This window comes from Hypanus sabinus, chromosome 4 (genome assembly GCF_030144855.1).
Source record: "Hypanus sabinus isolate sHypSab1 chromosome 4, sHypSab1.hap1, whole genome shotgun sequence".
Classification (NCBI taxonomy): domain Eukaryota; kingdom Metazoa; phylum Chordata; class Chondrichthyes; order Myliobatiformes; family Dasyatidae; genus Hypanus; species Hypanus sabinus.
In genome coordinates this window covers 58,933,224-58,948,041 of record NC_082709.1, presented here as the reverse complement: position 1 = coordinate 58,948,041, position 14,818 = coordinate 58,933,224, and the positions used below count along the sequence as shown (strand labels likewise).

The 14,818-nt window shown below is 40.7% G+C and overlaps 1 protein-coding gene across 5 annotated transcripts in view; it reads right to left on the bottom strand.

The window, feature by feature from the left end:
- The window catches only part of agap1 (ArfGAP with GTPase domain, ankyrin repeat and PH domain 1), a 649,558-nt gene that overhangs the window by 88,977 nt on the left and 545,763 nt on the right, over positions 1–14,818 (bottom strand). For all 5 annotated transcript variants that reach the window (XR_009511654.1, XR_009511655.1, XM_059967178.1 and 2 more), the window contains 3 exons: positions 5,874–6,028; positions 2,115–2,205; positions 286–508 (listed from right to left, as the gene is read on the bottom strand). Coding sequence is in view for 3 of the 5 variants with exons in the window: in XM_059967178.1 (XP_059823161.1) it covers positions 286–508; positions 2,115–2,205; positions 5,874–6,028 (469 nt within the window). In the remaining 2 variants the exon portion in view is untranslated. The remainder of the gene's footprint in view (positions 1–285; positions 509–2,114; positions 2,206–5,873; positions 6,029–14,818) is intronic.

Here is a 14,818-nt window from a genome sequence, read left to right as displayed (position 1 = left end):
CTGCCCACTTGGCACCCATCGCACAGTGAACTATCCCACAGCATTTTACAGGCTTTAAACAAATAAACATTGACATCAAGCCACTAAATTGGACAGAAACAAGAAGTGATACAACCTACAACTTTAACCAAAAGCTTGAAGTAACAAGTACTGTCAAAAGGAGAGGTGGCAAGGTTAAAGAAGGGCAGGTGACACTACACCATGTGGGACCATCCAAATGCACTCAGCAATGGTCTAAAGGAAGATTTCAGCAACTATTTCAATAAATAGAAACATAAGCTTTACCTAGTGGAATCCAGTGAGGGTTTGGTACGTCCCTGAGCACTTCCTTCCCAGATGCCATTTGCCATTTCATTCCCAATGGATGACATCACTCGGATGAGTTCCACCGGCCAATCATCAAGATCAAGAGAGCGGACACGTGATAGGTGGGTGCCAAGATTGCGATGAATACCTGAACATTCGATGCAGATGAGGGCTCCAAGGTTCAAACTGGCCCAGTCTGGATCTGAAATAATCAAATCAGACAATTAAACCTTTTTGATCAAAAGTCCTTCTTCTTTAGATATACTCCCTTCAGACAATCTATCCACATATGGCATTCCTCTGCCATAACATTTTTTTTGTCTGAACACTGAGCTTCAATGACTTCTGCGAGAGTTGTGGTAGTGTGACATAAGATGGACTCTTGACCTCACAATCTACCTCATGATGATTTGCATCTTATTGTCTACTTCATTCTGCACTATGAAGAGTTTTCATTGTAATAATAATAAAATCAATTAACAATAAATATATTTATGAATCAATTGATGGCATTCCTTCACTTAATAGTAAATTTAGTGTTCAACTTAGCTTTTGGAACTAGGTCACCATCAAACCTTCTGCCAGAGGGGAAAAACCTAGAAAATTAACAGAATCACCTCTGGTTATCACCATGAGTTGCTACGAAGATCAATTCTGCTGGCTTGCGACACAGGGTGGAGGGCTGTTACTTGGGATTGACAAAGATTGAAAATTTGCTGGAATTCTGCTATGGATGTGGAGAGACAAGAAAAAAATGATCCCAGGAATGAAAGGGTTAATGTATGATGAGTGTTTGATGGTTCTGGCCCTGTATGTGCAAGGGTTTAGAAGAATGAGATGGTATCCCATTTGTGGGGGTGATCTCGGACCAGAAGGCACAGCCTCAAACAGAAGGATGTCTCTTTAGAATAGAGAGGAGGAGGAATTTCTTTAGCCAGAGGGTGGTGAATTGGTGGAATTCATTGCCACAGATGGCTGTGGAGGCCAAGTCATTGGGTATACTTAAAGTAGAGGTGGACAGGTTCTCAAATGGTAAGGGCATCAAAAGTTATGGGAAAAAGGTAAGAGAATGAGGTTGAAAGAGATAATAGACATAGACATAGAAACCTACAGCATGTTGCAGGCCCTTCGGCCCACAAGATTGTGCTGACCGTGCAACCTACTCTAGAAACTGCCTAGAATACCACATAGCCCTCTTTTTCTAAGTTCCATGTACCTACCTATTTAAGATTCTCTTTCAAGACCCAATTCGTAAAGCAGCCATGAGGGCATGGTGAAGCAAACTCAATGGGCCGAATGGCCTAATTCCGCTCCTATGTCTTATGATCTTAAAAGCTGGGGATTCTTTCCTTAATGCAGGAAAAGCTAAAGAAAATTTAATAAATGGATCTACAAGGGACAAACCATCTTCACAGCCAGAAGGGTCAGCAACACGAGGGCACAGATTTGAGGTAATTGGTGAAAAACTCAGAGGGGGAGATGAGGAGATTTTTGTTTCAAGTCAGTGGTTTGTAACAATGCATGACTTGAAAGGCTGGTAGAAGTAGATTCAATAATAACTTTCTATAGGGAATTAAATCTGAAGTAAAAAAAAAGAAACATTTGTAGGTCTTTGGGGAAAGAGCGGGGAAGTGAGACTAATTGAATTGTTTCAAAGACACCACATAGACATGATGAGATGATGGCCACCTCCTGTTCCCTTTCATTTTATGGTTACATCCTTGAAACCCTCACTTGTCTGATGCAAAATGGTACAGGGATTTAGAAGAGCAACAATTTTAGAGAGAAAACACCATTTCATCACTTACTTAGTGCTTCGCAGTCCACACACTGAGAGTTGCCCCGAATATTTCTGATCGACTGAAGGGCAATGGCTTCATTCTGGCTTGTTAACCGTGACTATAAAAGCAAAATAATAAGACGGTGAATGACCCCGTGAACAAATGCAAACAGGCACACTCATTACTGATGCTCCTGTGGAGAATTATTAAACGTTTTGGCTACCACTTTCCGATAGATCGCTTACCTAATTATTACTGCCCTTTGCTCTTCTTAAGGACAACCCTTGTCAAGTGACATTTATTATCGAAACCAAAGATAGTTTCACCTGTTCAGAATGGATGAGTTGGGGAGGGGAGGCTGAATGGATAGATAAGTGGACCATCAAAGGGACAGATTACACTCTGATTCTTCCCCATCTGCTTGCCCTTTAGGACACATTTCAAGTCAGCGGCTCCCTTGAAGCAAGAACTGACTTCAAACCCATTCATAATTATTCACAAAGAAAAGCACAAGCTCTTGCGTCATATGTACAACACCTTGAAACTGAGCAATTAATGAAAGAGCTCACTCAAAATGTAGAGTAGTGTATATTCAGAATTAGACACCTGTAGAAAAATGAAATTAAATCACCAATCTTTGCTACTTGCTTCCCTCATAACCCTGATCATCAAACTGTTAAACATTCTCCCTTTGAGAACAGACTAAGCAAAGCAGTTGATGATTCACAACAGAATACATTCTTATTATAATCCAGAGGTTAGGAGAAGTACATAACAACATTTTGTAGGCTTTTGTAAGTGGATAAAGCATAGCTTTAGGCTAGATGCCAGCCAGTGATGTCAGGAAGCACTGATTCACACAAGTTCTAATTCTCCTAAAAAGCTGCAGTTTACTGAAGATTTAAAAGTTGGGGGGGAGGGAGAGGGAGAGAGGGAGAGGGGGAGGGAGAGGGGGAGGGAGAGGGGGAGGGGGAGGGGGAGGGAGGGAGAGGGGGAGAGAGTGAGTGAGTGTGAGTGTGTGCATGTGTGTGTGTGTGTGTGTGTTTTTGCAGTTACCTGGTTTTCTGCATTAATTTCTTATAGCATGTGGTCCGATCTTCATCTAAGTCACAATAATAGACAAACACAATCCGCCTAAACTAATAACACACAAACAATTGTACTACTTCTCACCAATACTGAGAACACCATTTAAACGATCACAGCCAAGCTTCAGAAAAATATGTGAACCTCTGGGCCAATGCCTTCTACAAAAGCTATTTGGAGTCAGGTGTTCCAATCAATGAGATGAGATTGGAGGTGTGGGTTGTAAAGGTGCCCTGTCCTGATAAAGACACACAAAGTCAGGTTACTGACAGAGCCTGCTTTTCTTCAGAAAGATCTGTTTATGAGCACCATGCCTCGATCAAAGCAACTTTCAGAGGAATTGTGGGAGATGCAAAACAATGGAAAAGACCACAAAAGCATTTCTAAAGACCTGAGTGTTCATCAGTCCACAATAAGAAAAATTGTCTACAAATGGAAGAAATTCAGTACTGTTGCTACCCTCCCTAGGAGAGGGCGTTCTGCAAAGATCACACCAAGAGCACAATGTGCAATGCTGGGGGACGTGAAAAAGACCCAAGGGTAACAACAAAAGATCTGCAGTAAACTCTCGAACTTGCTAAAGTCTCTGTTCATGTGTCCACTATAAGAAAATTATCAAACCAGAATGGTGTTCATGGAAGGACACCATGGAGGAAACCAATGCTCTCCAAAACTAAACATTGTTGTACGTCACAAATTTGCAAAAGATCACCTGGATGTTCCATAACATTTCTGGGACAATGTTCTGTGGACAGATGAGAGAAAAGTTGAACTTTTTGGCAGAAATGCACAGCACTATGTTTGGAGGAAAAAGGCCACTGCACACCAACACCAAAACCTCATCCCAACTGGGAAGCATGGTGGAAGGAGAATCATGGTTTGGGTCGCTTTGCTGCCTCAGGGGCAGGCCAGCTTACAATCGTTGAGGGAACAATGAATTCAAAATTGTATCAAGACATTTTACAGGAGAATGTCAGGGTAGCGCTCCATCACCTGAAGCTTAATAGAAATTGGATGATGTAACAAGACAATGATTCGAAACACAACAGTAAATCAACAGAACAGTTTAAAAAGAAAAAAAAATGCTTTGGAATTAGCCAAGTCAGAGTCCAGACCTTAACCCAATTGAAGTGCTGTGGCATGACCTGAAGAAGGCTGCTCATCCCAGAAATATTGATGAACTGAAACGGCTTTCTATAGAGGAATAGTCTAAAATTCTTCCTCGCTGTTGTGTAAGTTTGATCAGGAGCTACAGGAAACATTTGGTGGAGGTTATTGCTGCTAAAGGAGGTTCTACCAATTACTAAATACAAAGGTTTACATACCTTTTCCAGCCTGGACTATGATTAAACACTGTGTTCAATACAGACATGGAAAGTACAATTGTGTGTGTTATTAGTTTAGACAGATTGTGGTTGTTTATTACTGTGAGGTAGTTCATGGGTTATCGTCCATGCAGAAATCTGATGGTGTAAGAGAAGAAGCTGTTTCTGAAACACCTAGTATGTCTCTTCAGGCTCCTGTACCTCTTCCTTGATTGTAGCAAAGAGAGGAGGGCCTACCCTGGGTGATGGGGGCCCTTAACGATAGATGCTACAATTTTGAAGTATCGCCTTTTGAAGCTGTCCTGAAAGCTGGGGAGGCTAATGCCGATGATGGAGCTAGCTAAGATTACAATTTTCTGCAGCCTTTTCTGATGCTGTGCAGTAGCCTTTCATAGTAGACATTGTCATAACCAGTTAGAATGGTACATCTGTAGAAATTTGTGAGTGACATACCAATTCTCCTCAAACTACAAATTAAATATAGACGTTGTTTGCCTTCTGTGTTATTGTGCCGTATGTTGGGCCCAGGATAGATCCTCACTGATGCTGACATCCAGGAACTTGAAACAGCTCACCCTTTCCACTTCTGATACCTCGATAAGGACTGGTGTGTGCTCCTTCAACTTCCTCTTCCTAAACTCCACAATTTCCTTGGTCCTACTGACATTCAGTGCAGGGTTGTTGTTGCGGCACCACTCAGCCAGCTAATCTAGCTCACTCCGTATGCCTCCTTGTCACCATCTGAAATTATGCCAACAGTTGTTGTGTTGTTGGCAGTTTATAGATGACATTTGAGCTGCGCCTAGCCACACAATTGTGGGTGTAGAGAGAGTAGAGCAGTAGACTAAGCACAGATCCTTGAGGTGCGCCACTTCAAACTTACTCAAGGAACTTAAATTTTGCTAGAAGCATGGACAAATGGCACAAAGTGGACAAGTGTTGTGAAAAGGCAAGGCTGTTTTATTCCTGACCTGAGTACTTAATTCATCTTGTAAACCAATTCAAACCCTTTGTATTGTTTTCCACAGATCAGAGTGCTGTATGCAAGGCAAAGTTAAGATTCTGAAAGCGAAACAGAGTTCTACCTTTTTCTGCAGTATTTCTGCCAAGTTTTATACTAGCTTTTGATCTTCCCATAAAGCCTTAAGAAAACTTTCCTCTCTCCACACCATCACCCTGCCATCACTCTATGTTGGAGGTGGCTACACCAAATTCAGTATCATTAGATATAAAACATAGAAGATATAAATTTAACTAGCTACAAAAGACTGATCTCTTCAATAGAAAGAAATTAGACATATCTATAATGATCACAAAATCGTCAGTATCACAATGAACAGATTGATAAAGGAAATCACTAAAGCAGGGAAAGTACCTTGTTCTTGCTGCTCTCGCATGACTGTAAACTGGCCAAAATCTGACTTTCAATCGCTTGGACCCATGCGTCCCTCTCCTCGTAAGAAGCAGCTTCAAAGTGCCATGTCTGACCCGTGAGAGACACAATTATAAACTCAAAATTCTCTTCTTGCTCTGTAAAGGAAACAAAAGGAAAGTCTTACCAAGTGGAGAACTCAGTGCAGTGTGTGGGTACACCTGCTTGAACCCCCGAGGCCTTTTTGTAACTCATTTCAATTTGCTTTTCAATCACTTCAGACCATGTAAAAATCAAAGGGGAAATGCTGGGAAATATGGTCAAGCAATTAATTGATCATTAACATGGGAGGTTTAACGATAAGCACCCAAAAGTGTTAAAGGTATCTGGCCAACAAGGTTAAATCCAACAAGATAGGACTCCTCAAATGAAATTTAGCCACTGAAATTTTACTGGCTAATGTACTGATATTGGGATCAGAAGTTAAATGCTCGAAGAGAAGGGTTCACATTTGGAAACAATTACCCATAGGAGAAAACTGACCACTGTTTTTTCCATCAGCTGAACAGAGACAACAGATGCATAAATAGGAATTTCTGGTATCATTTTGAAAATGGCTTTGAAAACAACCTGGTTTCAGAGGAAGTTCTTTGCAACCTGATAGCTAGCATTACAGGGCATCAAAAGATTACTTACTCCTGTTTATAATTTCAGAAAAAGTCATCACAGCATCTGGACAATCATCTACTGCAAACTGAGTTAACAAAATTGAGTAACCTTCTGTTAATCAAATGATGTACAGTGAGGTTCCTTTTTCTATTTCAGGCTTTTTGGAAATTTTTAACTTTCTGTCAAACATACTTAAGATGGAGGCATCGGAAAAGGTGTGATGATGATCACATAGTTGATACCAGAAGTGAGAGTGTGGAACAAAGAAAGACCAAACGTGCTGTACTTTGTCGCTACTCAGTGGTGACCCAGTGAGATTCCAGAATGCTCAAAGTAAATTTATTATCGAAGTACTGTATGTAGACGTCATCATATATTGTTTTGAAATTCATTTCCTTACAGGCATTCACAGTATAAATGAATCAATGAAAAACTACACACAAGCAAAGAGTGGCAATCAATGTGCAAAAGACAAACTGTGTAAATACAAAAAAAACAAATAACAACAACAAATAAATAACACCGAGAATATGGTTTCTACTGGAAACAATCTCCACACAGATTAAACCCCACTAGAATTTAATTCAGTGAATGTGAGGTGATGAACTTTGGGAGGCCAAATGCAAGAGCAAAGTCAATGTCTACGATACTGATGTAGAGGGATCATGAGGTGCAATTCCTTTGTTCCATAAAAGTGGCAACGCAAGTGGATAGGGCATTAACAAAGGCATGAACCATGCATGCATGCCTTCATCCATCCAGGCAATGAGTATAAAAGTCAGGAGGTCAAGTTTCCATTGTATAAAATTTTAGCTAAGACACATTTAGAGTATTGTGTGAGTCACCACAGTACAGAATATATGTGGAGACATTAGAGGTTCACCAGGATGATGACTGGATTAGACAATATTAGTTACAATGAGAGTCTGGACAAACTTGGACTGTTTTCTCTGGAATATCACAGGCCGATGTGTGACCTGATAGAAGAATATTCAGCTTTGAAAGGCATAGGGTGGAGATGTCAAATACTTCAGGGCAGAGGATTAAGTGAGAGGAGGAAAGTTTAAAAGGGATTTGTGAGGGAAATATTTTTAAACAGAGATTGGAAGGTTCCTGGGACACCCTGTCGGGGTTGGGGGGGGGGGGTGTCAGAAACAAATACAATAGCAATAATTCAGAGGCATTTAGAGAAACAGAGTGAACTGGCAGAAAGTAGAGCGATACAAACCATGTACAGGCAGATAGGATTAGGTTAGACTGGCATCATAATTGGTGCAGAATTGTTTGACTACAGGGCCAGTTCTTTTGCTATACTGTTTAACGTTCTTTTAGGGTGGTGGTCCAAAGCCAGGGGTTGTAGTTACTAATAAATTTACCACAAAACTCAGTAGAATCTGTTCTACTTGGAGAGGGGTAGGAGTGTGGTATTCCTGTGAATGGTTGAAGTGAACACTGAGGTGATGCTGTGCAGGCAGGAGGATGTAAAATAAGACAAGTGATGTTGGTAGTGGTGGATTAAATAGTGTGAGAGGAGGTTTACAGGGAAAGCACAAACACTGGCCAAAAGCCTATCTCTGTGCTGTTAAATTCACTGAATTCCCATAAAGATGCAGACATATACCACAGGGCAGTACTTTGGATAACTGCAGGAGGCAACAGGTCTTTCAAAATGGAAGAGGAACCCATATAAAGGCATTCAGGTGTTAGAACTGCACAGTATTTCCTGCTCAAACGTTATAGAAATTATTAATGCAGGAATTATCAAACTATTGTAATAAATAATACCTTTTGAGCTAAGGACTCTGAGCAAATGCTGGCCTTTGAAATCTTGCTGGGAGCACACAGTTACAATGGGGCTTCAATCACTTGCTGCCAACTGCACAGCTTATGAACAGATTCAATCATTTGTTCATATGCCAATTGACAAAATATTGTACAGTGAAGTATTTCTAAAGCCAACTTGAATCAATTATATATAAAGCAACAAAATCCTCCATTTGAGATGCAAGTTCACACACAAACCTACGCAATGAGCCCTCAGGCCCCATTCAACGTGCTGGAATCTTGTATCTGCAAACCAGAAATTCTGAAGAAAAAAACAATGGCAATCAGGAAATTATTAAACTAAATCTACCACAGAAGAACCCTAATAAGAGGGCACGGGCTTATGATTACCTGATCCAGTTGCTTTCTATTTAAAGTGACATTACCCATTATAGCTGACTTACTGGAATGTGACCAGATATACATACTGTATACCACGTACGATTCCCGGGCTACATGTATTAAAGAGCTTTGAAATGGATTTTGGGCAGTTGAATAAATTGACCTCCTGACATTTTGTATAAGAAAAAAACAACCTAATTTATAATTTTCGTGTACAAATGAAAAATTCAATCTTCTATTAAACAAACGTGTGATTGCTGGCTTTGCTGAAAGCGTTTCAAGTCAATTTATGAACTTTGACTCAGGTGACCTTCAGCGGTACGGAATAACAGGCATAGACTATAAAGCATTCGCACATGCAAATGACCTAGCATGCACCAGCCCTGGATTGGAGCTCAACTACAAAGAGCATTACAGGCAATGTTTCGCAAAACAAATTAAATACTGTACTTAAATGTCACAGCACACGATTGTATTTTGCCACAGATCATTACACCTGCTACTTGCACCTTAAACTGCAATAACTTGGAAAATATTACATCGAATGGCAACATGTGCTGAAGTCGGGATTGGGGGTGGGGTGGGGAGAATGGAAATGTGTTTCTTGAAGTAATTTAAACATCACTATCCTACAGCTAGAGGGAAAGGTCAAAATTTAAGTAAGGAAAAAAGGAACATGTATGACATAAATGATGCAGTTAAATAAAGCTTAAAAAGAAATACAAACAATATCAAAGCCCACACAAGTAGGCAAGTTATACTCCCAACCAAGCTTTCTGCTGGCTGGTCAGTATTAACTTTGCATCCTTCTTTAATTCATTACCTTCTGTGTTGGTGCTTGTGCTGCTGCTGCTGTATATATTTCGCAAGCTACCTACACGGTTTAGTTTCCATGCTTTACGCTTGGCTGCGTCCAGGGAGCAGAGGGAGAAAGACAAAATGGAGAGAGAAAGAGAGAGAGGTGTCAAAGTACAGTGAGAAAGTAGGCAACTAGCAAGGGGGAGGGAGTGGGGTCTCGCTAAACCTCACACAGCAATTAGGAGAGAGGGCACTTAATTGCTTGGCTTCTGCTTTCCAAACTCAGGATCTTTTTTTTGGTTTTCAGAAGTCAGGACTGAAAAAGAGGCCACGCTCAAGCAGTAAATTTTAGTTTGATGGAACTTTCTGGCCAGTCCCTCCACATGTGACTAGAAAGTCTAAGCTGAATCATGCAGTCATATCCATATGATGAGTTGGATCTTTGAACCATCAAAAATAGCAACAGTTTTTATAGTACATAAAACATACACAAAATGTTGTACTTAGCATGACGTAATAATGTCCAACAGCTGACAGTCAGGGAAACTATAACAGGACAAATTAAAGTGGAAGCGGAAATGTGAAAGATACTGTATGTGTTAGAAATACTTAGCAAATCAGGCAGCAACTACAAAGAGAGAAACAACAGTAAGGTTTCAGCTTGACGACATTGTTTCAGAACCAATTTGAAATGCAAACCGTTTCTCTTCAAATACTTGCATATTTCCAACAATTTTTGCTTTAATTCCAATTTTTATTCAAATTTTTGAATGAATAAACAAAGAAATTAAGCAAGACATTAAAATATATTTCTCCCTCTTTTTGACTTCAGAGCCAAAGCCTAGTGCAGTGGAGACCAGCCATTCACAAAAAAGGTTGAGTCCTATCCCTGACTCCAGACAATTTCTTTTTTTGAAGCAGTTAACAGGTTACTACAGGTTGAAGCTCTCTAGTCTGGCACTCTGAGATCTGATGACTCCCGTCGTCCAGTGTATTTTGAATGTGCAGTACAGTTCAGATCTGTACTGATTTACTGAACTCTCAGATCTAAAATTAACTAAGATGTGTAATAATCTGTAGCTAATTAACCTATTAACCATTTAACTTTTTCATTCACAACCAGCAATATTTCCGACTTATGGACTTTTTGATTACAGACAGTTCTCAGAACCATGTTAACTTGGAGTGTGCACTAAAATAGAACAGTTCTCCTGCTCAGTAGAGATGATTGGGGTTAATATTTTTGGATTTTTTTGTAGCTTGGCACTAGTCAGGTCTCAATGGTATTGGATTAGGGAGTTTCTGCCTGCTTTCAATTAGCTTCCATTGACATTTGTGAAGAATAGAAGAAGATCAACAAAGAAAGGAAATAGAAGAAAAAATATATAAATAAATGTAGAAGCAAAAGGGTATAATCTTCTATCTTCATTCATTGATGGGCCCTAGCAGTGTTGGAAGGCCCAGTGATTATTGCCCATCCCTAAAATGTGGCTGGGAAGGTGGTGAGGAGTTGCCGTTCTGGGCTGCTGTAGTTGCTTGGATGAAGATGATCCCTTTGTGCTATTGAAAACGGATTTAGTCCTAGAGATGATGAAAGACCAGCAATATATTTTCAAGTCAATGTCACAAAAAAGACCATGGAATCAGACCCATTAGTTCACTGAGTCCACACTAACCTTCAACCACCCATTTACACTAATTCTTCATTAATCCCATTTGTTATTCTCTTCACATTCACAAGGAAGGCATCTTAGCACCTTGACCTTTTAAGGAGGCTTTTTCTTGTCACCGACCCCTCCAACAAACTTCTACAGGTATACAGTTGAAAGTGTCCTGACTGGTTGCATCATGACCTGGTTTGGCAATTTGAATATGCAAGAACATAAGAAGCCGCAGACAGCAGTGGATTCTGCCCAATACATCACAGGCAGATCCTGCCCACCTTCAGTAGTATCTATAACAGGCACAGCCCTCAAGAAGGCACCATCCATCATCAAAGATCCCTACCATCCGGGCCATGATCATAGCTCCTCATAGCTACCATTGGGCAATAGGTACAAAGACTTGACTGACCAATAAGGACCATCTCAAAGAGATTGAGCTGTGTCAGTGAATACATTAGATTATAAGGATTGAGATAATGTAACATGACTTTGGCAAAAACATTTCACTGCAAGGATAAGTGGTCATCCATTATGTACCTGAAAAGATAGATAAATGGTGAAAAGTTAGAAGAGGTGAAGGTCCGAACAAACACAAGAGGGTCCATGCTCAAGAGGGTCAGTGAAATGCCATGGATGGGCAAAGAACGTAACCAAAATTATGATGGAATGCTGGCCTCTATATCTAAAGCACAGGTGAACAAGGACACAGAGGCTCAAGCTGAGACGCTGCAAACAATATAAGCAAAGTACCTTAAAAAGGATGTGTAGAAACAGGAAAATGGGTTCAGTGGTAGGTGATATGACCCCTTGAAAGTGCTCTGTCATTCAACAGGATCATGGCTGATATTCCATCTCACTGCCATATCTCCAATCTCCCTAAACCTCATGATGATTTTTGTGTTATCTATGGTCTTCCAGTAAGATAGTTGCACACTCGAACGCAATGGTGTCTCTGGGTCCAACCGAAGATGCAATTGTTCATCCTTTTTCTCTCTTTTAATGACTGCAAGACACCGCTGGTTAGCAAGGACATCAAGTACTGCAGGTGTATCCCACGAGTGAGCTGCTGGATAGTGGTAGAGCTGGACTTGCCACACACCGTGTCGCAACCTGCTTTAGCCAGCCACGGAAGAAGGCACTGTCAACAGTGACTGCAAGACCCTGTTGGACATTGGTAATGTAGGATATTGCGAGTCCAATTCACTGGCTCATTGGTGAAACTGACCGTGGAGCAGCTGTATGGCCTCAGTTGTAGTGCGGATCAGGCTTCATTCACACATCGGGGTGACCTGTTGTGGCCACTGAGGAGAGAGACATCAGAGCTGGCATTGTGCCACTGGATTTTGTGCTGGGTTGCAGGCTGGCACCTCCCATCCACTGTTCGCTTGACGGGAGACGAGCTTGATTGCATTCGTCTGTGGCTGACCTATGCATTATGTGGAACTGCTTCAGACTGTTCATGCAGAAACGTTGTGCTCCATACACCATCAATCTACGGGCCATGCCACTCAAGGACTTGGGCTATATTATTATTATTATTATTATTATTTTTAATACAGGTTGAATACCCCTTATCTGAAATTCCAAAATCCTCCAAAATTTGAATTTTTTTTAGAGCTGACATGATATCACAAATGGAAAATTACACAAGACATTGAAAAGGTTTCCAGGTGATGCGCAGGCCTCTGTGCACCACAAGCAGTTCTGAGAAGTGACCTTACGTATGCAGTGAACAGAAATCAATGAAAAAAAGACAAACTCCATTATCAGGTAACACAGTAACATAGTGGTCAGCACAACACTTTACAGTACCAGTAACCCGAGTTCAATTCCCACCACTGTCTGTAAGGAGTCTGTATGCTTTCCCTGTGACAATGTGGGTTTCCTCCAGGTGCTCCAGTTTCCTCCCACAGTCCAAAGATGTACTAGTAATGGGATAATTGGTCATTGTAAATTGTCCGTGATTAAGCTAGGGTTAAATTGGGGGTTAACAGGCAGCACAGCTCAAAGGGCTAGAAGAGTCTACTCCACGCTGTACCTCAATAAAAATAAATAATAAATAAAGTGAAAAACGAAGATTTCAATCGTGTATCATTAGCATCGGAGTGAACACATGTGGCTTAATGGTATGCTGATAATGAAACAAGCAAAGATCTATCACAGCAAAATGAAAATTGAAAGCCACAGTGCATACTCAACAGGATGGTTGCAGAAATTTAAGAAAAGGCACAGCATTAAAAATTTAAAGCGTCTACTAATCATGAAAGTCTAACACCACAAGAAGTCTACAATGTTAATTGTTTTTATACCTTCCATCAAAACCTAAAAATAAAGTAAAATTCAAACACAGTGTATTCAAAACATGGCATTGTAGATGGAGACTGATGGTTGTTCACAACTGACTCAGGTCGTCTCCTGATGGTGCTGTGCAGCTTTTGTTACCCGGCACTCAACGGTTTGTAACAACTTTTACTGTAAAGTACATACGTGTGATGAACAAGTGTAAGTCAAAGTCTGCTTACTGGTAGCACATAAATTCAGAGTAGGAAATGATGGTGATTCCAAGTTATCTCATTATATATTTTAAAATCTAAAAAAAAATCCAAGATCCACAACACTTTGGCCCCAAGCGATCTGGATAAGGGGCACTCATCCTGTACTATTTTTTGTGACTGTTTTTCTGCTGTATGTGACTGCTGGTTCTGTGTTTTGCACCTTATCCCCAGAGGAAAGCTGTTTCATTTGACTGTATAGTTGAATGACAATTAAACTTTTTTAAACATATTCAGCAACTTGGTCTCTAGAGCCCTTTGTGGTAGAGAAAGGTGTACAGATTCACCTCAGCAATAAAATTTCTCATCATCTCATTCTAAATAACTAACTCCTTGCCCTGAAACTATGATCCCTGGCCTTAGATTGGTCCTGTTATGGGATTCATTTTTCTCACTTCCAGCCTGTTGATCCCGGTTAGAACTCTACAGATTCCAAATGAGATCTCCTCACATTACTCTACACTTCAGTAAATGTAGGCCTAGTCGACCCAATCTCTTCTCTGGACAATCATACGGCTGCCGGAACCTCTCTGCACTCCCTCCATACCAGATATATCCTTTAGAACCATGGAGTTATACAGCATGGAACACGTTATTCAGCCCATCATATCCATGCTGACCATTGGGAAGCCATCCATATTAATCCCAGCCTCCAGCACACGGTCTGTAGCTTACTATGCCTTGACAACTTAAGTGCGCGTACAGGCATTTTTCATGTAGAGACCAAAACTGCACGCAATTCTCCACATGTGGACTCATCAAAACCATGTACAATTAAATATTCTTGCTTCCTTATTTCTATCCATTTGCAATGAAGGTCAAAATACTCTTTGCCTTCTGAAAAGTTCCCTGCAGCTAGCATGTTTGCCTTCAGTACCTGGTGTACCATGACACCCACATTCCTCCCACATCCCAAAGATGAGCAGATTGGTAGGTTAATTGGTCACTGCTGTGCCTGATGTGCAGTGAGTGGGAGAATCTAAGAGAAGTGGGTGAGTATTTGGGGTTAATAAAATAAGATTAATGTGGAAATGGTGTAAAGAGTTGGCATGGACTTGGAGTGTGACTCTATAACTGCATGTACTGGTTCTCCCCATAA